A 27,869-nucleotide genomic window follows, 5' to 3' on the forward strand; every position below is an offset into this window, starting at 1 on the left:
CTCACATTCAGACCTGAGAAGCAATTTAATGCTTATTTTAAAATTAAAACTAAGTACTCATTGCATCAAGTATCATTCGACATAAAACACTCAACACAAGTTTTAATGTGCAACACCTGAATTTGAGTTGAAGGTTGTATCCCAAAAGCTGACATTTACTGCCCTCTAGTGTGTAACATTTTATATTATCAGAAGGTATATGTTCTTATTTTAAGTATTAATAAGGTAACTCAATAAAAGTTGCATGAATATATACACAATTTCACTAATAATGAAATGCTTTCTCAATAAAACTTTAAAACTATCCTTTATTGGTATGTAACATCATTATCTGTTTTTCCAAATCAATGTTTTTAATGAAGCAAATCAATTAAATAACTAAATAAAAGTGTAATAATATGACTTTCACAGGCTGTTCACATCGCAAACCCATCCAGTACAGACACGAGCCATCTTAAATTTCTTCATCTCCATGCTTCGCCTGACAGACACACAAATACACAGACATTTAAAGACTGTCAGCTCATGAAAGTCAAGCATGAAATACAGTAATATATTATTTCTTTCAATGTTACAGTAACATGTTGACAAACTAATCGCAGACCCTGGAGCAAGGAACTATATATTAATGTATTTTAAGATATATTCACTGAAAGTGACAACTAGCGCCAATCTTCCCTCGTTTGAAATGACAATATTTGTACTAGCCTATACTCTGACCACTAGATGTCACCAGAAACACATTAATAAGTTAAGTGCACTTACTTTACGCTTGCCACACCGTTTGATGCGGTTACCTACAAAAGACATTCATTACACATTACATGAGTGATTTGACATGACTCATCATACGACACAAACACACACACACACACACACACACACACACACACACACACACACGCTAAACACCTACCTGTCAGGAGGAGGATAGACAGCACCACAATGACCCCTGCAAACACCAGGCCTCCAATCCGCAGACTCTCATAGTCTGTGAATCAGAGCAAGAACAGCTTCTGAATACAAATATTCTGATTAAGGAATACATGACGCATAATGCTGATACAGAAATATGCTAACGGGTCTTAAGGGCAGTAGCCTACTATGGGAGTAAAATAATGACAAATGTTTTTGAAACAAAAAAAGCTTTTTGAATTGCACTAGGCCTACTTGAAAAAAATTACATTAACCGTGCTTGCGTAATGCATTGCATTTTTATGGGCTGAAATTCAACATGGTTGTATTTAAACTGCAAATATTTCAATTCAGAACATTTCACACACATTTTCATTATTAAAAATTCAATAATCCATATTCACCTTTCAGATTTCACGTCAGAAATATTAATTCTGTTTAAAAATACAACCTACAATATTCGACAGGCAATTTTTGGTCCATTCATAAAGCTTTTTTGTTTCAAAAACATTTGTCATTACTTCCAGTTCACACAAAGGAGATAACGTAGGTTAATTGTAATATCCTCCACCAAACCGCGCTGCAAGTGTTCTGAAATGGAAGTTGTGGGACGTATATGGGAGTGAAACGACTTGTTGAACAAGAAAAAAATGTAGGGTGGAACTTGATTTTGTCCATGGAGAATTGACCCTTGGCAGGGAGTTTGATTGGCGATCTGACCAATCATAATCCGCTATCCGTCGAATCCGCCATTTTGTCCGACAAAGCAGTCAGGAGAGTTAGTAGATTAACGTCGGTGGACTTGAACTAAAAAAAACGTTGTGTACTGACGTCTTTCCGCGGTTAAAACAACATTCCTTCTTATGTTCATTCATGTTTATTTGATGCTATAAATTAACTAGAAGGAAGAGATGATCGGTTCACGAGCAGCTTTAACTGAGGCTCTACAGCGATCTGTCAAGACACATCGAGCCACAAAACGGTATTTATTTAAATTTCTTTAAAAAAAATAAAAAATAAAATTTGAAAGTTGAGACTTTGTTTCATATAAAAAGTAACCTGCTCTGTCCTGTCTGTCAGCGCGTTGTCAGTGTACTCTCTGCTCTGCGATGTATTTTTCACTGTGCATGGTGAACATGGTGTGGCGTGAGAGCGGCTTGTCGGACATATCAACAGTAACTAAAGGGGGCGGGTCTTTGCGAACGGTCAATTGATTGAATGGTTGTAGTTTGCATGAGTGACAGGTTGTCCCAGCCTTGCGCCAGTAAACACATCATCAGAGAAGAGACGAGATGATGTCACTGCAAGAAGGTAAGTTATTTTGATCAAAGATTAGGGCACATGAAAACAAATTATAATGATGTGCACGGATAAATCATTTATATCCTAATAAATACTCCAATATTCCATCGAAATACAAGAATTGTTCATTCTGATTGCATTGTGATTAATTCTGATTGACTGTCAGTGTTTTTATATCAGCTGGAAAACAATCATTCAGAAAGTGATTCCAACCATATTCCTATGTGTCGTTCGTTTTTGTTATAGATGTGGACTACACTATTTCCATTGCATCAAACGATTATTGAAACTATATTGTTAGTGATCGTTATTGTTCTTGGTGTGAATGGGCATTTATTCAGATTTGTAGAATTCAGAATGTTATATTATTCTGGATATGACAGTAGGCCTAATACGAATATTCCGATCTTAATTAGAATTTTATTGTTCACAAAACACAATGAATTATTCAAGAGGAAGATTGTTTAGACTCACCATAGAAAAAGTCTGCATCAGGGTCTACTGTAGGCTGGGCTGGGGAACAGAGATAGAGACAGAATTAAATAGAATAAAATACAATTAAAATGTGATGTTCTTTGCAATGAAGGAAATAAGTGAAGATATCCTCTACATTAAAGCTATTTGAATAAATTAATGAGGCGTTTATAGTCTCAATGGCTTTGCACCTTGTTAACATCCGATAAAATCAGATCACTCAGTCCACCGAATGCGTCCACACTTATCAGAAGCGAACTATTTCACCTGTCCATCACTGGAGGGTATTCCAGAAAGCAAGGATATCTTACCATCAAACATACAATGAACTATTGGTTGATTTATCCAAACCTTCCAAAAACGCATCTGGGAGTATGTTCAGCCAACTCAGAGTATGTTCATGGTTAACACACCAGACATTCTCAACAGAGAGACGAACTGACGAGTCACCAATGAAAATGGACTCTAAAAAGTGCGCCATACTGCTTTCTTCTTCTTTTGTTTAATGGGTATTTACATACTTTGTGCATATCGTCACCTATTTGGTGGTTGTACAATTTTTTTCCGGTTATGTAAAAAGTTAGGCTATGTATTCTGATAAGCTATATTTTTAAATATCTTTTACATCTAATTTATTGTTTATCCTTGTCTCAGGTCCAGACTCTATGAAAATCTATCATAAAAACATAAAAAAAAAAAAAAAAAAAACTTAAACCATTTGAATTTTATTGCAAAAAGTAACAGTTTGACAGTCCATCTGTTGTGTTGTCATTTGAACAAAACCCTGGTACATTTTTTTTAATGATGTGTGTGTGTGTGTGTGTGTATGGGGGTGGGGGGTGGTGGGGGGATGGGGGTTAAGTGGTATTTATTCAATATAAAAAACACTTAAAAAAAAAAAAATGTGTTCACATTTTTTTCAAACTCTGCAAAAAGTGTGGAAATGTTTAATTGAGTGAATTTAGCATATATACAATGAAATTAGCCTAAATAGCCAGACAAAAGAAAAATATTACACATTCATTTTTACAACACAAATACATCATCTGAGATGTGCTTTTTGTCCACCAAGTTAAAAGTGCTCAAAATAGTAACACTCACAGATTTTTATAAAATAAGCCATTATATAATTTTGGCCACAAATACAATTAAGCATTAGTTTAGTACCATACCATAAACCCATAATACTGTGTTTGTTTTAAAATGTTTGTTCTGTTTTAATAGCACAGCACCTGTGAGAATAACAGAGACAATCTCACAGTGGGGATTACTTATGGACAAAATTCTCTCTCCAGCTCTCATTAACTGGAGAGTAGGAGAGCAGAATATTCGGAAAAAACGAGACTCACCTGCTCCAGAGGACATGGCTGCTCTTTCTGTGGGTCACGGTCCGGAATGACAAAACTGCCGATGTAAATTATAATGAAGCATTATAAATAACCCAACAGTCCTTATTTAAAGACTAAAGATTTTCTTTGTGCATCAGAAGTACTACAGATTCCAGTTAAAATATTTAACCCAATACACTGACCCCTCATATCTAAAGAGCCATAACTCCATAGCCAAAAAGAAAAGGGTTATTTGCGGACCCTCGGGCATTTCTCTCACTTCAGCTCCTTCAGGCTTTCTTAAGATAGCACTCATATTGATTCTCTGTGTTTCTTTCCAATCCATATCTCTGACTGTAATGATTAACACATGCTGCTTTGAAGAGAAAGTGACTCAGTCAGGGCAGTTTGCTTTTCATTTCTACATGCAGATCTTGTCAGACAAACAAACACTTCATGTGTATGATGTTAACTTTTTCTGTAATGCTTTGCTCAGGGGCACATGGTGCTAGTTTATTATTCGAACCAGCAACATTTCTTGATCTAAGCTGCATCACACCACCCACAATTAATTATTGACTAGTAACATGTAAAACTTTGTAAAATGGACACTATAGCCTAATGTTCTACTCAAAATGTCAACTTGATAAGTAAGAATTCTTGATTGCAATTCATGCAGGGATTTTTTACATGCTAACTGTTTTACTGTATCTTTCAATATGTTCCTGTAAGTTGACCCCAGAATTATTAATAAATGGCATAAATCCTCACATGCTAAAATCATGTAAACTCATATACCATGTCCATTAGAATGTTTTTTTTTATTAAATTGACCCCAAACAAATATATATATATGTATGTATGTATATTATTTAATTGTATTTGTTTATTGCATGGCTCATACTGACCCCAAAATTAACAATTGCAATAAATTCAATACATTTTTAAACTATAATTCTAACTCCGATCCGTTTGGATTTGTTTAATATATTGTTCAAAACGTTACTCCGTCAAATTGACCTCAAAATTGATTTAATTCACTAAATTAAAATTATTATATTCGTTTTCCGCCAGTTTTATACTATTTTTTTAGTGTTCTTTTCTAGTATTATACTTTTGTATTGAATGGTTTACACTGACCACAAACAAAATCATGCACTGTAAAAAAAAAAAAAAAGAAAGAAAAAGAAAGTTGCTGCCTTCAATTTTAAGTACAATCAACTTGGATGTTTAAGTAATTTCAACTTAAATTGTAAAACACCGACTTAAAAAAAAAAAATCTAAGTTATAAAAAAGTTGAACATTGCTTAACTTATTTTGATGAGTTAAAGCAATGTAAAAACATATGTTGTTATAACTTATTAATCATATAATTTATCCTTTTGGATTTGTTTTTCTGTATTTCTCAAAACATGTACAGTACTTTTGAGTCCAAATATAGAAATGTGTGTTCAGGCGGCTTGAAAAAAAGGCTAATAATAAAAAGCAGATAGATGAAGCTTCATACAAATACATTTTGACTGAGTTTAGTCTGGTCAGGAAAACATTTGAGAAGAATTTGAGAGGAATATAAGCTCATATTTGAAATTATTTTTAGGCCCTGTATAGAAGTGATTTCAACAGGACAAGCGCATGAACACACAACCTAAACATGTCATTTGTCTCGTCATGAACATTAAACCAATGAAAACGTGTTCATTTCAAATTCTACCATTTTAGAAATTCTGATGTATAACATAAGTGCAGGAGTCATTGCCATCTCAGCTCACCTGTGCTGTGGAAAGCTCCTCTTCCTTCTGAGGTCTTGTCTAATGTGAAAGTGTGTCTTTAGTCCAGGTGTATTTCATCCCTCTACCCCCCTTCCTCCCTCCCTCCCTCCCTCCCTCCCTCCCAGAGCAAGCGTTTGTAAATCTGGCCGCCACACCAGTCTTTGAAACGCATTTATTAGCCCATAAACACTGGCCTTCAACCTATGATAAAACACCATTGAGCCCAACCTTTGGAATCATCGCCCAAGGGAAGTCCAATTACAGCAGTGTAAAACACTGGGAGTGATCGTGGCCATATTGTGTCTTAACTTTGATGTGACGGACTGTAGAGAGTTTTCTGAGCTGTCAATAATTGACTTCCAAGTCCTTTTTTGGACGACTACACGGGACAAGACGCTACAACGGTGTCAAATAGATCGTTCTGATGGATAACGGAGTCCAAATGGTCTTAAATAAAATTTTACCAGACATATTGATCAGAGCTGCTTTTTCTGGCAGGTGATGGATGACCTTTTTTAAAGGAGCGAGAAGAAAAGGAGATATTGACTGATGCTTGGCGTCTCTGTTCGGAGATAGAGAAAAAGAATCTACACACTGATGGCTGTGTCAGACAAAGACTTTATTTATTTCGGAGCACAAAGAGCGGCCATACACAGTAGCTGCACAGATATGAGACGAATAGGTTTAACATTCCTCTCTAATAGCGAAGCATCTGTAGCGTTAGACTGTGTTCTTGAACAGCTACATGGGATTAATATTCTGTGAAACGCTTCTCTCTTTATGAACTTAGCCTACATTTTTTTATAACTCGCACGTGTTTACCACAGCAAGTGATGTGTGGAACAACACACTCACGTACGCAGACGCACACAAATGCAAAGGTTGGTCTCTTTAGACGCCGACATTTTGGTCCCATTGAACAGTGTTTATAAATATGAGTAATATTAAAGAGAGAGTTCACCAAATAATCAATATTCTGTTATTGTTTACTCACTGTCATGTGATTTCAAATTACAAAATGATCACCTTTACATTCACCTTAGCTTTGAAATGTCAGCACAACAAGGATGAAACTCTCTAGCGCACGTGTTGATGGTTGTGTTCACACACATTATACCAAATGGAGTACATTTTGAAGGGCCATGTGTGCATGTATATGCCAGTGTTCATGTTAAAACTTTCTTGAATGGAAAAGCGCTGCATGGACATTCTGCAAAATGTCTCCTTTTGTGTTCTACATAAAGAAAATCATTTTCAATCAGCATGACGGTGAGTAGACAATGGCAAAATATGTATTTTTGGCTGCACTATCCCTTTAAGAAAGAGAATGCATAAGCTACAGAAGACGTGTGATGAAAAGGTAAAAGACACAGGTTAGCGGCACTATGGTGAAGTGATCTTCTCCTGCGGTCTCGTTCTCAGGCCGCAGATGTTTAGACTGTGGGTCCGAATGAGGGCGTTGAGCCCGGCAGTGTTGCAGCTGATCTGAGGACAGCGGTGTGGCGCCCCTTGTGGTACAGTGGTTTTATTGTTTTGTTTTTGTGCTTGATCTGTGTAGAATGATGGAAAGATTGTCGGAAGGAGGTGCCCTGAATGCAGGCACGCATTCATATAAGCTCTACAGTATCTATCCAATGGCAAACACACGTGCATACGCTGTATATTCAAATATATATTCTGCATCAGATGTGAATCAATACTTATATTGAATACTTAAGTGTATTTAAACATGTCTGCTTATAATCTATACAATCTACAAGAAAAGACACAGCAGGTGGGACACAAATGACAATAACAAGTGGTCACACCACCAATAACAGTAAAAGTTATTAACTGTTTAAAACAAAATTATAACTATAATATAATATTAGACGTTAAAACAAAATTATTAAAGAGACAGTTCATCCAAAAATTAAAACTATGGTGTTTTTTGTCCTTTTTTAGATTTAGTCATTATATAATAAGGGCTACATAGATAATATTTTGTTTCCTTTTGTGTTCAACGTAAAAAAACAAAAAAACTGCATACAGGTTTGGAACGAAATTTTTGGGTGAACTGTTCCTTTAAACCACACGCACAAGTTCAGTTGGGGAGGAGCCAGGAACGTTAAGAATGATCTGCAGAAAGTGGCTAGTTTTGCTAAAACAACTCACTCAAGACGGACTGTCGCAAAAGGGCACAGACGGAAAGACGGATACAGTTACTGTTCACGTGACAGGACTAGAGGTCTACATACAAGACACTGGCCCATTAAAAATCCGAGTTATAGTCTCCTCCCCCACAAATCCCTGTCTCCTCTCTCTCCTCTCATAGCCATGGTCTGGAATCAGCTTCATCACCATCCTCAGCATCAGTGAAGTCATTCAGCCACGGCTATGTGTTCAACAATACTGGGAAGAAATAAAGCAGACATCACATACCCAGCTAACAGGGAACGTTCTGAGGACTTTGGCTAACTGAGGTTCTATCAAAGTTATGAAAAAGTTTAATTTCAGTAACATTAATACAACATTTGCTCAAAGTTACAGTTTTTTCTCAGGCGCTTTGGTGCTTCTTGTTCAACCTCCACATCATCTAGTCACTTGTGCACATCATAAAATCAATTTCTCATTCTTTTGAACAAATTGCAGTTGGTTTGGTACATTCATAATATTGATTATGTGCAAGTGTCTGCTGTATCCTACATTATCAGTCGCTAATGTCATGTTGATCAAAACATATTATACTGGTTCCTTGTTGGAAAAAAAAGGTCATTTTGAACGTTCTGAGAAAATTCAGAAATAACGTTTTTCATAACTTAACAGGAACATTTGCAAAATGTTCTTAGAACCTATTTTAGAACATTTTTCATGTTTTTTAGAATAATTTCTGATTCTATAATGACACTCATATGGAAAGTTGCTGTACCTGGTATGTTTCAGTTCTCTGCTTTAGGAGTCTCCTTGTCTTTACAAAGAAGAATAACAGAGGAACAGTAGTCAAAAATGTTCAATCAAAAGATGACCAATATATATTACAAAAGATGGTAAATCTTACCCTTGGAGACAATGATGTTCTCTGCTTGAGCTTCTTCATCTCCTGGAGCCCTGAGACAGAATGAAGTATAAAGAGAATTATAACTGGTGGTGTTAAACGTTTGTCAAGATATCATAGAGGCTGGGTGAGACTAACCTGGGCTTCTGTTTGAGACTGCATCGGCATCTGCGGCCTGCAGGGTGCAAACCATTTAGAACAAATGAAGGAATGGCAAACTTTACAAACAACCTGGAGGGATTTATTTTGTGATAATGACTGGGATAATAGGGAATAGGAATAGAGATATTAATCCCATACTAATGTTATCATTGAAACCTGCATGAAATATTGATAAGTAAGTGTGTCTTCATTTATACTTCTGTCACTGAGAGTGATATACTCGTGTGTCTAATTTCATGATAAAACATCTCATGCTCAGTTGAATAAAAGCACTGCTGTATTATTAATATCCGTGAGGCAGCTCAGTTTAGCTATTGCACTCTGATCTCTTTTGTTTTACAGTACTTTCTGAGTGATTTAGCTTCTGAATGAAGATGATGAGTAATAACACATAAAAAAAGATGCTTCTTACTGAGAATAAGGAGCATTCCGAGAGCGAACAGCACCACAGCAAACGCCAAACCGCAGATCCTCAAACTCTCATAGTCTGGTTAAGAAATAAAGGGATTTTTTTTTAATTTTGAAGTAATCTTTCAAGAAAGACTCAAGCTTATGTGAAAAAAATGTGATTTGCAGTTTGCAAACCTGTTTACTTGTGATATTCTCAAGTGTCACAGCATATTCAAGGGTAAGAAACTGTGGACACTTTTTTGTGTACTCTTTTTTTTCTTTGGAAAAACATGCACTGATAAAGTGAAAAACAACAAAGCTATAGATAGATAGATAGATAGATAGATAGATAGATAGATAGATAGATAGATAGATAGATAGATAGATAGATAAACAAACAGAGATAGACAGACAGATAGTTTGATAGACAGACAGATAGATAGATTTTTCCAAGGAAAACCCCTAGAGCAATCTGGGGCTAAGTTACCTTGTTTAATTGTATCTTTAACCACTGAGTTACCACCATCCATCCTGGGCGTTAAGCTGAATTTAGTTTGTGTCAAACATAGCACCAGCTTGCAGGCCAAAGAGCTTAACTCTAATGTCTTCAGAATGCAGGTTTTTGCTTCACGCTAACTCTTGGCGTGATGTTGTAATTGTGGCCTCGCTCAGAAGTGACTTGCCTCTAGCCACTCTCTAAAAGAGGCCAAACCTGGGCAGCCAATGATGAATAATCAGATTACTTTTTTTCCAAGTAACGCATTACTTTTCAAAACAAATTACTTTTAAATTCAACAACAATCTGAGTTACTTTTTCAAATAACTAGACAAGTTACTTTGTTTACCATGTCAAGATTCGGTTTTGGTGTGACCTTTACATTTGCCAAAAATAGAACTTTTGTTTATTGTTATTAAAAAAACAAACAAGCAAGCCCAACCCAGGTGACAAAAAGTAATGCAATAGTACTGTAACACATTACTTTCCAGAAAAAGTAAGTATCGCAATCAGTTACTTTTTTAGGGAGTAATGCAATACTGTAAAACTTTTAAAAGGAACTTCCCCAACACCACTGGGCAATAAAGAAGTTAAATGTTCTTGTATTGATTCTTACCGTATACAAATGGGTTCATTTTCTTCTCTTTTTCATCTGATGGAAAACAATTAGAAATTAGACAAAAAATTAAGCCATTGGTCTCATCATATACATATATACACACACACACACACACACACTTGGTAAAACAGTAATAACTTGCCTTGGGCAGCAGAGTCAGACGAAGCTGAGATCATAGCAGAGAGCAGAATTAGTGATGTGAAAAGAGAAAAAAAGAGAGGAATCATTAGTATGCATGTTTATGTTCACTAAAACATTCAATACCTAAAGCAAGAGTGTTCCATTTTGTTATTTGTTTGTGGAGGGTTTTGTTTGTGAGAAAGATCAGAGTGCCCAAAGCTAAGATGCAATACTGGCAAAAATATGACACTGCTTAATAAATGTGCAAGATTCAGACACAATAACAGGGTTTTTGACAGGGTCAATACAACTTGCTGTATATATTAAACTCTAAGAAATGCATTAGACTAAATTGATGCCTGTGAGATACGAAAGAAAATCCATAAAGATTAACATCTTTCTGATTTGCCTTTACTGTAATAATACAATTTTAATATTGTGTTAACTTATGCTGTATGTTATGTCACAATGTAGTTGATCGTAAACTAGCCAGAATCACCATCAAATGAGCTTTTAAATGAATTAAAATAATGTCTTAAAGCATATTGACAAGCCTGACATCAGATGCATCTTCACCACAGTCCATTAAAAAGTCTCTTAATATGACATCTGATAGGTGGCAGTGGATAATTTGACAGGTGGACTTATTTATAGGATGGATATTACTACTCTGCCTCCCTTTTGTAAAGGTTCTGCTGATTATTTAATTCGACTGACAAATTTCAGTCTGTCAACATATTTCATAATTTTATAGGGATGTACAGTATAGTGCTGTATAATCTGTAATTATCTTCACATAAGAGTTGAAAGGGGGAGAGCAAGTTCAGGAATTTTACAAAACAAAACAGAACGTCAATGAAAAGAGAGGGGAAGTGGACACAGAAAGGCTAAATGTATGATACACTGTACATGAGAGATACCTGAAGGAAAAGTGAAAAGAAACATAAAAAAGAAACATGGAGGGAAGGAGGGGATAATGAAGGTAAAGAAGAAACAAAGAAGGAAAAATTAAGGAAGGAAGTATGGAAGGAACGAAGGAACAATCTGGAAGGAAGAAAAAAATAAAGAGAAGGAAGAGACAATGAAGGAAAAAATTAGGAAGGAATGACCCTTGAACATTTGATGGAAAATTACCGGTAAATTATTAGATCATGTGTGAATATTCAAACGGCAGTCACATTAGCAAAATTTCGGAGAAGGGGCAAGAAAGGTCCACTGTCTCTCGTCAATATTGTGGTTACGTATGGAGCACAGCTACATTGAAGTTACATTCAAACTAAACAGCTTTCTACTGGTCACTGCAGCGAATCTACACGATCAGCGTGAACACGTTGTGAAATCTGCATGGTGACGGTACAGGTGACCCCACCTTTACGATAAAAACACTGAAAGCTGTTGCTTGTGCCTCATGATTATTAAAACGCCCTATACCTTAAAACCTAAGTTTCATTATTGGCATATTTGGTTCCATGAAGAACCTTTAACATCCAGGGAACCTCTCCCTTGCACAAAGGTTCTTTATAGTTGAAAAACATGGTTCTTTTAACTCTTTCCTCGCCATTGATGGTAATTTCCATAATTTGTGAGACAACGCTTCCTCGCCATTGATGAAAATTTTCGGCTTTCCGCGTTTTCACTGTTTTATGGTAGGGGCGCTATTACACATCTTCTGAAATAGTACTGAACCTCAGGATCAAAACACAGGCGAAGAAGCAGCAGAAACAAGTGATATCATATGTAAGCAGATGCATATGTAAAATAACGCAATCATCAACATTAAACAGCATACACTCTAAAAAAAATGCTGGGTTGTTTTAACCCAATTTTGGGTCAAATATAGACAAACCCAAACGTTCGGTTAAAAATTTTATTTAAAAATTGAACCCAACGGATGGGTTTGTCCATATTTGACCCAAAGATGGGTTTAAACAACCCAGCATTTTATAGAGTGTCTAAATTAAAACTACTTAACGTTACTGAATGAAATGTCGACCCAGGACGAGGTACAGGACTGTGAAACTTTGGGGGTGTTGATGGACTCGATCTACTCCATATATGTTTTGATCATCGTTCTGAATGCCATCCGGCCATAGTCTTTGACAAAAATGCGTTTTTCTAAGCTTTTTGCTCAACATGTTGCTTTTTTCATGAAAATTACCCAAATTCAATTGTTAATAAAAAGGAATGCATGAAGCTAGAATAGCAGAGGGTCTAAAGCAGATAGTCTGTTCTTTCTTTTGATATACTCAGATTCTCATATGAAATATTCTGGGGACCATGAATCGTTTGTGAAAATGATCAAAAATGCTGGCAAAGTTTTTCAAAAACATAGGCGGGGAAAGAGTTAAAAACTGCTCACTGAAAGGGGATAGAGTTTATTTACAGGAAAAGTCAAAAGGTCATTTTTTCAAATGTACAGTTTTTAATGTAAGAAAGTGGCAATTAAAAAGAGACAGTAGCCGCGTTTCCATTACCCTACAAATTGCGCAAATTGAAATTGCGAATTGAAAATGCGCAAAATGGAAACACGTCAATTTCGCAAAAACTTCCATTTATCGCAAACAAGTAATAAAAACTCGGTGAGTGTTTTAGCGCAATTTTCTCACCTCATGGGATCACAACACTAAGAGATAGTAAATCTTTTCCTGGATTTTTTTTGTGCGTTCCCGAGATTAGACCTTCCTTAACATAATGCCGAAAACCCGAAGTCTCTAGGTGGTCTGGTTGAGGAGTAGATAGAAGTGCAAGATTGGTGCGCACAGACGCACAGAAAAAATTTTACGCTCGCATGAGGTGGTTTTTCAGGCAATTCGAAAGAAATATTTCACAAAACTGCAATGGAAACAGTTTTTTCGCATTTACAGGTCGCCTGATGTAGATGACGCGGTATGTTTGGACAGAATACGAGACAAAATTCTTTATTAAATTCACATAAGACAAAATAATTACAGGAATAATGGATTCTAAACCTCAAATAAATGCCGCAGTCAAGACCTCGAAGCAGAAATGAAGGAGAAACACCCAGAAACACCTCATATGTGCCGCTCACAAGTATAATAAGGGTCGTTCCTTACCATTAATGCTTTGAAAACACACATACATCTCCTTCGATTAATAATAATGGCTAGTGCAGTGGCTGGGATATACAGTAGTACATAAACCTACCAACGTCCGTTGCCATGGTTTTTGGAATGATTTTCCTTATCGCGAGAGGAAAAAAATAAGATTTACTTATGGCGAGACTAAAATGTTTTAGTCACAAAACATCGGTTAATGGAAACGGCGTCATTTCGCAATAGTTTTTTGTCGACATTTAGAAAAAATAAAAAAAATAAAAAAAAAAATAAAAAAAATAAAAAATAAAAATAAATTTAAAAAAAAATCGCAAAAGTTTTGCGCAAATCTGTAATGGAAACGCGCCTAGTGAAGGAATGACATAAGGAATTGATGAAAGAAGGGAGGAAAAATTAAGGAAATAAGAAACAATGAAATTAATGAATGGAAATGGAGGAAGGAAGGAAAGAAAGTAATTAAGAGGGAATGAACCTTGTGGTTGCAGTGTGAAAGATAACCAGATGAAAATCAGTCTGACAGTCATCAGTGCACTCAGCAATGGGTGGCGGGTTTGTTGACAGAGATAAAGGATAAATGTTTTACCAGTTAGAGAGCTGTGTGTGTGAGAATGAATCTCGTGCACATGTTCTGGTGGTTTCATGTGGCCTAATTGTGGGTAGGGTGGAGTCTCTCAGAGGACTGAGATGGATTAAATGGATGCTCTCATTTCACAAATTAAGTTTGTTTGGCAAAAGCAGGACGGCAATTCACAGACATGTAAAAACACGTATAAACATGAAGCTTTCGATCAGTCTACTGAAGAACTAACACACACTCCCAGGATAGGAAAGGTCACTGATCAAATTCTCAGTTAAGAACTCTAGGATGGTGCTAATGTTTCATTATGTCATGGCTTTCTACCCATCCTCTTCCAGCTCTTTCCGATCCCACTGGACACAGGGAGACTGGAGTGTGATGGAGGGGGCACTTACCCGCCACATAGACTAGGAGGGAAAAAAGGAAGACCAGAACAGTTTCCATGACAACTGCAATGGGAAGAGAGAAAGAGAGAGAGAGAAATAGTAAATGGAGTGAGAATTGGTGTTAGTGGGTTACAGGTTTACCACATTCAGAAAGACTGGAAAGATCTCACATTATTCAGAGTCATTGTACCTATGCAATATTGAAAGAGCCTGACAGCAGCATCAGGTTAAATTTAGATTCCCTAGCCTCACAAATCACAGATACACATCTTGTGGTTTCTGAAATATTTTCTCAGAGTTCACTGAATAAACACGGTGTGTGTGTGTGTGTGTGCCATTTTATGTCTGGGCTAAAGTTGTTGCGTAACAGTGTTTGGTGCCCAGATGACCACAGTCTTACCACATTGTGAGTAATTTGGTATCAGGTTGAAGGCATATAAAATATACATATAACAACACATGTTCAAAAGTTTGGACTCTATACGATTTATTTATGTTTTTGAAAGAAGTCTCTTAGGCTTACAAAGGGTGCATGCATTTGGTCACACAGTAAAAACCGTATAGTATTGTGAAATATTACAATACAATTAAAATGTAATTATTCATGTGATGGCAAATATTAATTTTCAGCGTCATTAACCCAGTCTTCAGGGTCACACGATCCTTCAGAAATCATTCTTATATGCTAAAATTATAATCAATGTTGATTTTTTTTCAGGATTCTTTGATGAATATAAAATTTCAAAATAGCAGCATATTTGAAATTCACCTCATAGATCATATACTGCAATACCAATAATACATATACACAAACCTGGTAGTTATAGGTTTGAAAATTCAGAGACATGACATCATCTTTATGAAATGATATAGGGTCCTGTGCGCCTCCCTTAAATTTACACTAACTTCTGCAGGTCACAGTTAGTAGCATGACTGACTTTTTAAATCACACTTTGCACGAGATTTCAATTTTAATTTGTCACATTACTGTAGCGTCTGGGTGAAATCACAATGACTTATTTGTTCTAAGCTTCAGAAAGCTTTTAACCTTTTGGACTTCTTCATGTAAATAACAGGCCTAGCGCCGATGAGTCTGGATCAAATTGCCCCTGGATCAGTCTGGATCAAGTGGCATGGCAGATGCTAAACAGAAACACCTCCAAACTCCTTCATAAGCTTCAAAAAGATCTTAGTCAACTCAACTTTCCTCCCACAGTAGGCACGAAGACCATGGGGCATGGACGGACATCTGAGAGACGCACCAATATACATACACACACATACATACACTCTCCATTTAACTCATAAGTCATTCCAGAATGTATATGATATATTTCTGTGTGTATGCATGTTCCCCACCCTTATATTAGCCTGGTTATGACTTTAGTTGTGTTAGTTGAACTCTAAGTTCTTATATTCAAGTGTAAGGACAGATCTCTACTTTTGTATCCTTCAGCCCTATCTTTCTTGGTACCCAATTAAACCTCTCGGTTTGCCTTTGCTAAATATATAGTAGGTTACGATTATTATACTATGTTTGCCATCCTTTGGAGTAAAAACGACCAATTATGACACCATCACAAAACATGCTTAGGCTGTCAGAAGGAGACAAAGAAACTCTCTCCCACTAAAAGTGTTCTAACTACTATTGGTCATTTCACCCAAAATAGGTGTGGACTAAGTTTTCCTTAAAGGACGATGACAAAGGTCTCTAGCTTACTTTTTGTTCTCTAGTCTTAGCTTTGTCTTGTGTTTTGGTCTTGCCTTGTTTTAGTCTTTCGTCCGTGCTCATTCATTTCTATCTCAGACTTGAAACAGACTTTCCCTGATTTTATGGCAACTTTGCTTTCAAGTAAACCCTTTAAACTTCCCCCGAACGACGCGCTCTCCGGAAGCATGCTTCAAGCTCACGGACACACCGAGGATCTACACACACACGCATTCTTCCTCAGCACCAAATATCCATGGCAGTATTATTTATTTAGATATTTAGACGCGTTTAAGATTGTTTGCGCTTTAAGGTGATTTGATTCTTTGCTGGCTCTCAAAAGTTAACTGTTTGTGATATTTGCCATTCTGTGATCTGCTCTCTTTCTTTCTTTACTTTTCGTTTTTTCTGTTTATATGTATTATTTGTTTAAGTCATAGTATTTATTAAGTGTAGTCATATGTATTCATAGTTTCATTTATTAAAACCCATTAGACACTTGATTGTCTCTGTCTGCTGCTCATCGACCAAAGTCTCTTAAATGTGTGATCTTAAGCTACAAGCTTTTATACTGTTGGGTACTTTAGTTAGTAATCTAATAGAACAGAAAAGAAGAATAACAGAAGAATAACCTTTCTTGAGAGTTGATAAGAAGAAGAATCTTTCTTGAGAGTTAAGAAGATTGTATCGGTTCGGTTGACGAACAGATTAGTCGATGTGAAATCAATTCTGTTAAATGTTATTCTGAAAACTGATCTAGCTTATCTATATATTCATAATTTATTATAATTCGTTGTAATTAATTAGCCATATATATATAGAGATACAAATACATGGGCTATGTATCCCTTTTTGTATATATACAAAAAATACAGTATATATATATATATATATATATATATATATATATATATATATATATACAGTATATATACAGTAATATATATATCTGGTGATCTGGTGACTGTGGGGGCCATTGTAGTACAGTGAACTCATTGTCATGTTCAAGAAACCAATTTGAAATGATTCGAGCTTTGTGACATGGTGCATTATCCCGCTGGAAGTAGCCATCAGAGGATGGGTACATGGTGGTCATAAAGGGATGGACATGGTCAGAAACAATGCTCAGGTAGGCCGTGGCATTTAAACGATGCCCAATTGGCACTAAGGGGCCTAAAGTGTGCCAAGAAAACATCCCCCACACCATTACACCACCACCACCAGCCTGCACAGTGGTAACAAGGCATGATGGATCCATGTTCTCATTCTGTTTACGCCAAATTCTGACTCTAGCATCTGAATGTCTCAACAGAAATCGAGACTCATCAGACCAGGCAACATTTTTCCAGTCTTCAACTGTCCAATTTAGGTGAGCTTGTGCAAATTGTAGCCTCTTTTTCCTATTTGTAGTGGAGATGAGTGGTACCCGGTGGGGTCTTCTGCTGTTGTAGCCCATCCGCCTCAAGGTTTTGCGTGTTGTGGCTTCACAAATGCTTTGCTGCATACCTCGGTTGTAACGAGTGGTTATTTCAGCCAAAGTTGCTCTTCTATCAGCTTGAATCAGTCGGCCCATTCTCCTCTGACCTCTAGCATCAACAAGGCATTTTCGCCCACAGGACTGCCGCATACTGGATGTTTTTCCCTTTTCACACAATTCTTTGTAAACCCTAGAAATGGTTGTGCGTGAAAATCCCAGTAACTGAGCAGATTGTGAAATACTCAGACCGGCCCGTCTGGCACCAACAACCATGCCACGCTCAAAATTGCTTAAATCCCCTACCTTTCTCATTCCGACATTCAGTTTGGAGTTCAGGAGATTGTCTTGACCAGGATCACACCCCTAAATGCATTGAAGCAACTGCCATGTGATTGGTTGATTAGATAATTGCATTAATGAGAAATTGAACAGGTGTTCCTAATAATCCTTTAGGTGAGTGTAGGTATCTCATGCAAAATGCAAGAACTAATCACATGCTTGTAATCACATACAAATTTATCAAACTGCCTCATGCTCAAATAATACATATATACATATACAGATGGATATACTCATGTTAAGGTCTACAATGCCTTCAAAATGAGCTGTCTTACTGTCTCTATCTGTCTTTCCTTTTACTTTTTTCTCAGTGATTTGACTTTCTGTCAGTGAGTGCTGTACTAACATTTGTTATAGGAGGACAAAATCATTTGTTCATTATGTCATGGACAGGACATTGCTGGGTTCTGCCAGCAGTCCCACAATCCCCATGACAGCTTTCAGGGACCAGATCAGAGCAGTGTCATTTACTAGGACATTAAGCATTGGAGAGCCATCGGCAAGAAAATGACACAGGGTAGAGATTAACTGCCCTTGACCACAGGAAGGACATTTATCCTATACTTCTCTGGGTGTTTCAAGAAATGGATTGTGTCACAGGAACAATATTTTCAGAAGGACAGATCATTTGCCAAATCACAACACAGTCATTGAGCTTTCCAAACTTATGAAAATCTATTCATCTCTCCAGCGTATGACAATTCTTGTTCCTTTAATAGACAAGCCGCAAAAAAAGAAACTAAAATATAATTAGAAAAACAGAAACGGCCAATGTTCACAGACAAAACAGTCTTCAAGTCATTGTCAGAGAGTAGGCCTACATTTTTTTAATTTATATTTGTTCAATCGTGTTGCCATATGGCTTAACACAGAAAAGAAAAATGCTTGTTTTAATTCTAAAAATGCCAAACGCCCCTTCTGCTTCTCTACCCTTTAAAGCCAATCCTGCCATCGCCACCCTGGTGTTAAGTAGGGCATCATCATCATTATCTCAAAATGGTGTCATGATCAACCTGTGAAAGGGAACCAGGTCATTCTGAGAAAATGGTGTTGCCAGGTCTAAGAACTGTTGAAATTTACGAGATACTGAACTAATTCACACTACACTCACTTAACTCAGTTTAGTGTGCAATGTAACACAATAACGACAGTTCAACAAATATCTAAGGAAAACCCAAGGAACATCCCAAAGACCCTTGTATGTGAAACTTTACAACTACTCTACACGGATAATGAATCTGTCACTAGTTCGCAATTTTCAAAAGATAAACTGTTACAAATTTGAAAAAGTCATGTTAGAACTAGAAATAGCTTGACCTGTTTCTGACAAATTAACGGAAAAATTTCCCTGAGATAGCCCTTATACCATCACGCCAATTTGATTGGCCATAGCGCTTAGCACCACCCTAAGAATACGTCACGCACGCTTCATATTAGTGTGCTGCGCGCTATTTACTCAGATTCCATGACGAAGGAAGCACTATTCAAGTATGGGAAGGCCGGCATCGCAGTGTCTCGTTCCCTACTCAGGGAGCAAAGGTTACATACGTAACCAAGACGTTCCCTTTCATAGGTCTCTCAACACTGCGAATATCGCTATGGGACCGATTTATACCATAACGCCTTCACATACCTGAGAATAGCTGGAAGACCGTGGAAAGTGTCCGCTCAAGCAGATAAGACCTGGGAGCCGGGAGCCATCCTCACAAAGAGGAAAAACCCTAAAAAGAGGTCTCTAGTGGAATGGGCATGCACACCAAGAGGCGAGGCCAAACCACACGCCTCATGTGCCACAGAGATAGCCTCAATCACCAAATGAGACATTCTCTGTTTGGTGACAGCAGCCCCTCTGTTTTTACCACCAAAACACACAAACAATTGCTCCGATCTATGCGACTGGACTGAGATGTCGACATAGACCTTTACTGCCCTGACTGGTCAAAGTGCATCACTCCCAGTCTCCTAATCAGGATGAGAAAAAGCCTCCAAAATCACCTGCTGGGAACGAAAAGGAGTTGAAACGACCTTAGGAACGTATCCTGGCCTGGGACGCATCAAGACTTTAACCAGCCCCGGGGCAAAGTCTATACAGGAAGGGCTGACAGAAAGAGCCTGCAGGTTCCCTATTCTCTTAAGAGGAAAGGGCCACCAAAAGAAGTGTCTTAAGAGTCAAAAACTTCTCTGACACAGAATGGTTCGAACGGCTGACCTGCCAGACCTTCCATAACAATGGCTAAATCCCAAGAGGGAATTCGTACAGGGTGGAAAGGCCTAAGCTGTCTCGTCTCTTGTAGAAAACGAGAAACCAGGAGGTGACGTCCAACGGAAACACCTCCTATTGGTACATGCTCTGCTGAAATGGCCGCCACGTACACTTTAAGAGTGGCCGGGGCCGCACCCTCCGAAAAACTGCTTTACAGGAACCTCTACGACAGGGAATGGTCTCATCTCCCGATCGGGCTGGCCGGAGGGAGAGAGCCACACAGATCGCCTATAAGCTCCTCAGAATCAGAGGCCGACGTAGACAAACGTCATCGTCGAATGGGCCACAACCGAAAGAAATCACATCGCAAGCTTCTGGAGTAGGCCGCAAATCATCACGAACGAAAACGATGGGGTCTGAGCCGCGTTCGTCTACAAGCAAGCGGCTCGAGGAGAGAGAGAGAAAGGGCGAAAATTCCGTCTGCTCGCTCTCCATGCTCTCGGGCTCATAATCGTCACCCCAAGCATCCATCTTGTGTGGCGCCTCGGCAACAGCAGAAATGGAGAGGCGGGAGTTAGAGTGGTTCTGAGGCCTTCTTTCCTCAGAAAGCAGGTGAGTCTAGAGGGCAAAACTTTCAAACGCAGTGGTGACAGTCAGATAGGCCGTTAAGTGCTGCCTGGGCATGTTTTAAGACGTGTTTTTCCGCCAATGGAAACAGTTCCAAACAGAGTCGCATTTCAACATGGAGTAACACATATAATGGTGTTTTGTTCCTGAATGCTTTAAATTAATTGTTTGTGTGAATGATTCAATTACTTGTTTGGATCCCTGTATTAATCAGCATTTTGCACAAACTGACTCACTCATAAAGACAATAGTGAAGCTGTGAGTTTAATTAGGCTACTTAAAAACAGCAACGTTATCACCATGTTGCTGAAAAGTAATTTAGCTTTCAGTAACAAAGTTCATTCATGATTCATGGGACAGCAGCTAAAACAAGTTTCTGTGCTCCTGAATGTTGTGTGTGCAAAATCTATTTCCGCCTCAACAAAAGAAGCAGTTTTTGTGCAAGCGAATACGAGCACGTCTGTTTCATAATTAAGAAAAGTTATATTTCAAGTTCAAGTTCACTTTATTTATATAGCCCATTTACAACAGCCACTAGGCTGACCAAAGTGCTTTACAGAACAACCAGATAAATAATAAGAAAATAATACCTGCATAACAACACATAAAACACAAATAAAAGCAGCAAAGCTAAGAGCAACCTTAAAACCAGAGTAGCAAAACAGTATCAGACTCAAATATAAAATAGTAAAACAGAAGTGGCAAAGCAGTATCAGACTCAAATATAGAATGGAATAACAGGAGTGGCAAAACAGTATCAGACTCAAATATAAAATAGTAAAACCAACCTAAGAATAGAGATCAATATGCTAAAGAAAACAGGTAGGTTTTTATCAGAGACTTGAAGACAGACAGGGTAGGGGCTGTTCTAATCTCTAGAGGCAAGGTGTTCCAGAGCCGTGGCCCTGCCACCGCAAATGCACGCTCCCCTCTACGCTTGAGTCTAACGCAGGGGTCTACCAGCAGAGCCTGGTCGTAGGATCTTAGGCTTCTGGACGGAGTGTAAGGATGAACAAGTTTAGAGAGATAGGCAGGAGCCAAGTTATGTAGAGATTTAAAAACAAAAAGTAGAATTTTAAAATCTATTCTCTGTTGAACTGGCAGCCAGTGTAGGGATTTGAGAATCGGAGAGATGTGTTCATATTTGCGACACTTATGAATAAGTCTGGCCGCAGCATTTTGGACTAACTGAAGACAAGCAATTTGAGAACACCTAAGTTCTGCACCCCTGGGGATTTAAAAGCCGATAGAAATCAGGGCTTATACACTGAGAATTTTCATTTGGGCCGAAAACAATGACCTCATTTATGAATGACCACTGAAAACTGTACTTGTTGAACAATATTCTGAATATGGAGGATATGAATGTTTGGACTGACTGTCTAGAGCAGGGTTCCTCAAATCCGGTCCTGGAGGGCCACTGCCCTGCAGAGTTTAGTTCCAACCCTAATCAAATATTCCTAAACAAGCTAGTCAAGGTTACTAGAAAATTGCAGGTAAGTGAGTTTGATCCTGGTTTGAGCTAAACTCTGCAGGACAGTGGCCCTCCAGGGTTGGATTTGAGGAACCCTGGTCTAGAGTAACAACATTCAATATAATCTCATAATGTTGAACTCACTAATGTCGACATTTTACCGATGTTCTACCTCTAAGTTACCAGATGTCCTAACAGAAGTAGGAGCACATGAGCCAGAACCACGAGGAAATGATGGACATCCGGGAAATCGCCCTGTAGCACCATAAAAATACCATCTAGGATAACCTCATGCTTTTCCCCCCAAATTATATCAAGAGACAAATGGCTCTAGCTATATGTTTGATAATGTTAACACAACATAGCTTGGTAAATAGCTCCCTTATCTTGGTCTTTTTTCAGAGTCTTATCAGCATGTCAGCCATTCCAGAGGCACTGCTGCCAGCTAATGGACAATACCAAACTTAATGAATTTACAAGGAGCAGGAGTGTTTGGAATGAGACGATAAAAACAACATAGTTAAGCTGTTCTGTTTAACCAGTTTAATATCATTAAGCATCACTGATCTACTTAAACATATGACAGACTACACCAGGAGTATCAGTAAAGGCTATTATAAACGATTTGTCGTGTTATAACAGGGCATTTTCTTTTAGCATATTGTAAACAGCAGACAATGCCTGTCAGATCAGATTGATTCCTCTCATCCTGTTGGCAGTCACTAACATTTACAATTGTGTTTCAATATCCATCACACTAAAGAATGCATTGCACACCCACACAAATTGTGTGTTTAACACTGATTATATGGGGTAGTTATTGGTAGGGATACAATTAGGATTAGGTTCGTTTGACAGAAATGTTTTTCCATGTCATACTTGGCTAATATTTTAAAAAAACCTTTAAACTACTGTGTTCTGATAGCCTTTCAAAGTGTGCATATTAAAAGTTCAATTACGCTAATGCTGATGATATTTTTATGTTTCTGAAAAAGTTGTACACAATAATAAATCGTTTTTTTTTTTTTTTTTTTTTTAAATAGACAACTGAGTGGTGTGCACTCACATGAGATGAATACTGCTCTTATAATAATTTCCTAGACGCTAATTATCATGCTTTACTAGCAGAGACAACGGGATAATCTATACCTGTACGGCCGAAGAAGCAGAAAAGTCTGAAGACAGAAAGACTGACAAAGACAAAAAAAAAAAACATACATAAGGTGGAAATATTTGATGACTGGGAGCTTCTTTTTTGATGGAGAGGTCAAGGAAATAATTGTGTAGACCGCTCTCTGATGATCATGTTGATCTATGTCAATAAATGACAGTACAGCATCTAACACCATTGTGGCTATTTAAAATACAAGAAGAACAAAATACACAGAACTACTGAAAGCACCTTTACTGTTAATTTTTGGTCAGCAGTGTACTGGTACATTATTTAGTGTGTGTTCACTTCTCTTGGTTCATTTGGTGATGAGGACTTCCACGTTATGGTTCTCTCAAGTTACATCGTTACTAAAGGCTAAGCATGAAGCATGCAAGTTTGCGAACCCTTGCTCTATACATTTAAGCAACAAGTCAGCAGAAGAATCAGAATCAGAAAGAGCTTTATAGCACAATAATTCTTTCTTGAAAATAAAGCTTCCACTTCACACAAATACAACAACAATGCACATACTCTGATAATAAAATGAAAGAATAAAGTAATTTAGTGAACTCATGGATGCCTTCACGAGGCTTTAATTAAACACAACCTCTCCTCAGCAGACAAATGGCAGAGTACTGATGCAGCCAATTCATTTATCCTTTCAAGAAATGCCTCCCCAGGCAGTCGCTGACCCATGTTAATCACCCTCAGAATCAATTCAGACTATGTTGTCGACTACAGATATTTCCGGTGTTCCCTGGATGGACAAAAGGAAGCCAGTCGCTCTATTTGGATGGCTTGCGAATGAGACGAAACATAATTCACTCCCAATGACTGTCATATGAATTATGGATTTCTATTCTGACAAGCAGCAAATACAAACAACCAACTACCTACAAAGGATAGATGGTTAGAGTCATTAGATTATGTTTTTTTTATTTTTTATTTACATTTTAGTTTTGAGTTGTACTCTGCTCAGTGTCCCGCACTGAGCGTTCCATTTTGAACAGAATAATTTATCTTAAAGATATGGCGACAGGTTACAAGTGAAGTGCATAATTGTTGTGCTATTTTTGTTGCACTGATTTTGTCATCAAATACAAATACTTCATCATGTAGCAAAGCAGTAGTTACTAGATCGTATGTTGGATGCTGAGAGAATCTGACCTCAATGATATGACTCGCTCTATGAATGAGAGCGAATAATATTATCAACAGAGCCTGTCGCCGGCTGAGAGCTCTCATGACTAGGTGTAAGAGGAGTGCAAGTGTTTACTCGCTTTTATTCTGCCAGAACTAGAGCAGATTCTCTCCCCATCTAATTATCGCTGTTTTATGCACCTTTAGGCCCGCTAAAAACACCACATAGGAGAGAACCTTCTCACGCCAATTAACATCAGTAGTATATTTTAGGTAGAATGTGTTGCTGTGGGAAATATGCTACAATAATAGAGTGCTATATGTGGTGCAAAGAGGTATGATGGCAGTATCAAGAATTAAAGATCACATAACACTTAAATAATACAATATGTTCAGAAGACGTACAATCAGAAGTAGACACATGACCATTGAATTATTCAAAGAATTTAAAGACAGAGCATATATGAACAGTGTTGTTATTTTTCAGTTGGGTGTTTTACATTTCATTTTATATCGTTTTGTTTATTGTATTATTTAAGTGTTATGGGATCTTTAATACTTCAAGTTGCCATCACACCGCTTTGCACCAAATATATTGTAGCATATTTTAGTTTATATGTACATTTTATACTTAATTTGTCTGTCTGATTTTTCCTTGCTCCCCTAGCATTATGTAAGCTGTATTGTTATACATTTTTGTAATGTTTTTTAATATATTTAAAAAATAAATAAATAAGCAATTTTTAAAGCGACTAATACAAAAAAAAAATGTTCACTGATTTATTGGCCAACTGTTTAGTTATATGCACTTATTTAAAAAATGTTTTTAAAAAATGTTTTATTTACATTCAACATTGTTTTCCCATTAAAAATATGACATTATTACGTATCATAATTTCATATCCTTTAGTATTTGCCGTCTGTTTAGCATGCTGTGCCTATTTCCCTTTCCTTCACTCATCCTGTTTTATATGCAAAATAATATCTGACACCATTGTGATTAGCTAAATTGCATATTTTTCCATTTACAAATTATGTGATGCAGGGAAGAAAAAAACCCTAAAATGCCTGCGGGGGTGTTGATGACAGAAAATGGTAGGCCTATACAAAAGACAGCAAAACAATATTGAATGCATTGTATTTTCGATTTTTGATTCATACTCTACCAGTCATATGCAATGTCACCCATAATTAGCCTAATCCTGATTACCATATTTCAGCCGAATAGGATATTTAGCCTTGTAGATTTATTGAAACAGATCAAGGATTTCAGTTTATAGAATACAATCTCGCTGTGAACAATAGGTCATCATTGACTATTGAAGGTGAGACCCTTAAGTCTTTGATCAACCACAACGAGCGTAAATTGTATCCATGACAACAAAGGTTTCATTGGCGCGCTGCCAGACGCGCCTCTACCAGGGTGCAAAAATATTGCTATGGCAACTGTATCCGTCAGGTGATTAAGATTATTAGTACAGAAAGCTGGCTGTAGTTTTGCAAGAGATAGTGATGGTAACCTAGAAACTAAAAATGATGGCTATCACTGTTTGGCAAAGGGCAGAAAATCTGATGTAGCGTATAAAGTGGCAGCTGCCTGCAGGACAAATCCTTGCCCAGACATGATTTAGAAATCAAAACACGATGGTATTATGGCACATCATCAAAACCGTATAAATGCAGGACACAAGATACAATAAGGATAATGTTCAGTTAGATAATCATGATTCCAAAATAATAATGATCACACTGTACTGTATCACTCTGAAAAGGTTTGTTTTGTGAATGTACATTATCTGAATTATTACACGACTTACCAAATGAATTGACATGCTTATTTTGATTTGTGAGCAGAGATGTCATGAAGGTCATTGTTAAGAAATATTTAACCATTGACCAATCAGAAGCAAGTATTCCAGAGCGCGCCGCGTAATAAGCACTTTTACTCTACGTTCTCGTTTATAATGTATCGATCAGTGCCGAAGATAACGAGCTACCTGTTGTGCGCGCGGAGCTCAGTCGTGGTCATCATCACCGGACCCCTCCCAACCTGTGGATTTCCTTCAGCATGCATACTAAAATATAATTTCCCCACTTTTCCCCATACATTTCCCTCTCAGAATTTAATCTCGAATCCGCTCGTGCGCCATCATCATTTGCCCTCTCATTTCGGAGGAAGAAGTTGCACAGAAACACATTAACACATTTTCATCATTATCATGCAAATAAATAGCTCAGATAATAATTTGCAGCAAACATAACATGAATGATGTATAGAGGTCATATAAATAGTCATTTAACGAGGCTACAACACACAAAGCAATTCGGACACACCCTCAACAACGGCGCTGTACAGCAATGTGTATTCAAACATTAATTTAATAATACGTAAAATAATTCATTTTTTGAAGTCTGTGTTCACTTCTGCTGTGCGTAAAACGTATTATACATTTCAAAAAACATATATGGCTGTTGAAATGTCCACAGTCCATTTATTAAATGTTTACATTACTTAGACTGATGATGCAATTGGAGTAAAAGCCAGCAATTACGCATGTCATTCCCAAAATACCACATTTATAATGAGAAAACAGCATGCAACATCAAGACTACAAAACAACAGCACACGCCCTCGTTGGAAAAGTGACTTCATACCCTACCTCGTCTTGTCTCCTTAATTGTAAGTGGATAGGCAACAGTGGGGCAAACGCTGCTTCCAATTGACAGACACGATCCGCGCGACTGTCGGGTTCTCAAGCCGTTAAGTAATTTGGCGTTTTGAAATGTAACGGAAAGTTGTGGATGGGCAAAAATCCGCCCAAACGAGCGTTTGATGTTGTATGGCTGCCAACAAGGTTTTTCTGATATAAATATACGGACTGTTGGCTTGTCCCTTGTCTCTTCTCTCGCGCTCTCTCTCGGTTCCCGCCCTGCCACGCGCGCAATGAGAGACACTGCACGCGTTGGTTGGCTGGACTTTATAAGCGTAGGCCTATACCGCCATAAAACACAAGTCTTCAGTGCGTATATCCTTTCCTCGTGACTCCACAATAAGATCTGGTGTTTGTTTTTCAACGTTATCACTAATGATACATCTTTATT

General features: G+C 37.5%; 1 protein-coding gene and 1 long non-coding RNA gene across 2 annotated transcripts; both read right to left on the bottom strand.

Annotated features, from left to right (window-relative positions):
• Positions 1 to 291: 291 nt before the first annotated feature.
• LOC311091219 lies at positions 292 to 5,826 on the bottom strand. The gene is made up of 6 exons (XR_014608028.1): positions 5,789 to 5,826; positions 4,041 to 4,095; positions 2,692 to 2,730; positions 917 to 991; positions 766 to 797; positions 292 to 481 (listed from the first exon to the last, which is right to left on the bottom strand). It is a non-coding gene; the product is annotated as an uncharacterized lncRNA (long non-coding RNA).
• Positions 5,827 to 6,388: 562 nt separating this feature from the next.
• Positions 6,389 to 27,817, bottom strand: fxyd6 (FXYD domain containing ion transport regulator 6). Its single transcript, XM_084127091.1, has 9 exons — positions 27,428 to 27,817; positions 14,656 to 14,709; positions 10,632 to 10,655; positions 10,487 to 10,522; positions 9,397 to 9,471; positions 8,961 to 8,997; positions 8,826 to 8,875; positions 8,697 to 8,735; positions 6,389 to 8,179 (listed from the first exon to the last, which is right to left on the bottom strand). The coding sequence occupies exons 2-8, from the start codon at positions 14,702 to 14,704 to the stop codon at positions 8,707 to 8,709; spliced, it is 300 nt and encodes a 99-aa protein (XP_083983217.1). The 5' UTR covers positions 14,705 to 14,709; positions 27,428 to 27,817; the 3' UTR covers positions 6,389 to 8,179; positions 8,697 to 8,706.
• Positions 27,818 to 27,869: the final 52 nt, after the last annotated feature.

Source organism: Abramis brama, assembly GCF_963993115.1.
Source record: "Abramis brama genome assembly, chromosome: 10".
Lineage (NCBI taxonomy): Eukaryota > Metazoa > Chordata > Actinopteri > Cypriniformes > Leuciscidae > Abramis > Abramis brama.

What these genes read in the sequence shown, in the direction of transcription:
- fxyd6 (XM_084127091.1), bottom strand. Translation starts at nt 14,704, where the DNA reads ATGGAAACTGTTCTGGTCTTCCTTTTTTCCCTCCTAGTCTATGTGGCG. An exon ending in CCTCCTAGTCTATGTGGCGG is followed by an intron (nt 10,656 to 14,655) that starts GTAAGTGCCCCC and finishes CTATGATCTCAG; the next exon opens with CTTCGTCTGACTCTGCTGCC. An exon ending in GTCTGACTCTGCTGCCCAAG is followed by an intron (nt 10,523 to 10,631) that starts GCAAGTTATTAC and finishes GTTTTCCATCAG; the next exon opens with ATGAAAAAGAGAAGAAAATG.